This window comes from Octopus bimaculoides, chromosome 4, assembly GCF_001194135.2.
Source record: "Octopus bimaculoides isolate UCB-OBI-ISO-001 chromosome 4, ASM119413v2, whole genome shotgun sequence".
Lineage (NCBI taxonomy): Eukaryota > Metazoa > Mollusca > Cephalopoda > Octopoda > Octopodidae > Octopus > Octopus bimaculoides.
The window spans coordinates 122,240,050-122,241,052 of NC_068984.1; the positions used below are offsets into that span (position 1 = coordinate 122,240,050).

At 28.2% G+C, this 1,003-nt stretch overlaps 1 protein-coding gene across 1 annotated transcript in view; it reads left to right on the forward strand.

The window, feature by feature from the left end:
- Positions 1-1,003, forward strand: part of LOC106880299 (serine/threonine-protein kinase WNK1) — a 78,758-nt gene that overhangs the window by 34,287 nt on the left and 43,468 nt on the right. The window contains exons 5-6 of the mRNA XM_052967677.1: positions 1-32; positions 698-929. Coding sequence (XP_052823637.1) covers positions 1-32; positions 698-929 — 264 coding nt within the window. The remainder of the gene's footprint in view (positions 33-697; positions 930-1,003) is intronic.

Below are 1,003 nucleotides of genomic sequence, written 5' to 3' on the forward strand. Positions count from 1 at the left end.
GAACGTTCAATACAAACAAAAAAAGATGATAGGTATAAATGTATTTTTGTCGACAGTTTTATATTAGAAACCAGTTCTTGATATTTTATTATTTTTTTTCTTAATCAGTTTGTTCAAATTTATTGATCATTTTCTTCTACCATCACTTTATATCCATCATTTCCATGCTGGCATGAGATAGGCAGGCCTTGTCATGTCTCTTCAATTATTGCAATCCTTGGTATGTGACATGCACAACAACAGTAAACTTGTCAACTTTTTTTTTGTTTTGTTTTGTTTTGTTATATGTGTATGCCTCATTCTGTATTTTAAATAATATCCAGATGTGTGAAAGTGTTTCTAAATATCTTTTTTCTGAAAGACATTTGCAGAAATATTTTTGATGTTAGACTTTTAGCTGAATTCTATAAAACAAATTCCAGTTTTTGTGTGCTTCACAAATTTGCTTATATTTTTCTCTTTATTTAAAAAAAATGGTCAACACAAGAATAATTATGTTCTTTTGCATTAAATGAAGCAAAAATGTGATCTTTAATAAAAAAAATTTCACTTTACGCTGTATGCATTTAGAACATGTTAAATGTGATAGAGCAATCTAATCCAAGCCAGTATGGAAAATAGATTATTAAACAGAATATTTTGTATAGTAAACTTATTTCATAATGGTTTTTTAACTTTTTTTTTATCATTCTACTAGATATATGGTAAAAGAATTATTGCAGCTGAACTTCTTCTTAGAAGACACTGGTTTGAAAGTAGAGCTGGTTTCATGGCATGATGAAAATGATGTGGACAAAAGCCAAATTATTCAACTCCGCTTAAGAGTGGTGGACCCCAAGAAGCGAAAAGATAAACATAAAGAAAATGAAGCTATCCAGTTTGGCTTTGATTTAAAGAAAGATAGTCCTGAAGATGTAGCAAGAGAAATGGTAAAACTTTTCAAGCTTATTTTAAAAAATAAATGAACATATTTTGCATTTTACTTGTGTATGTATGTATATAT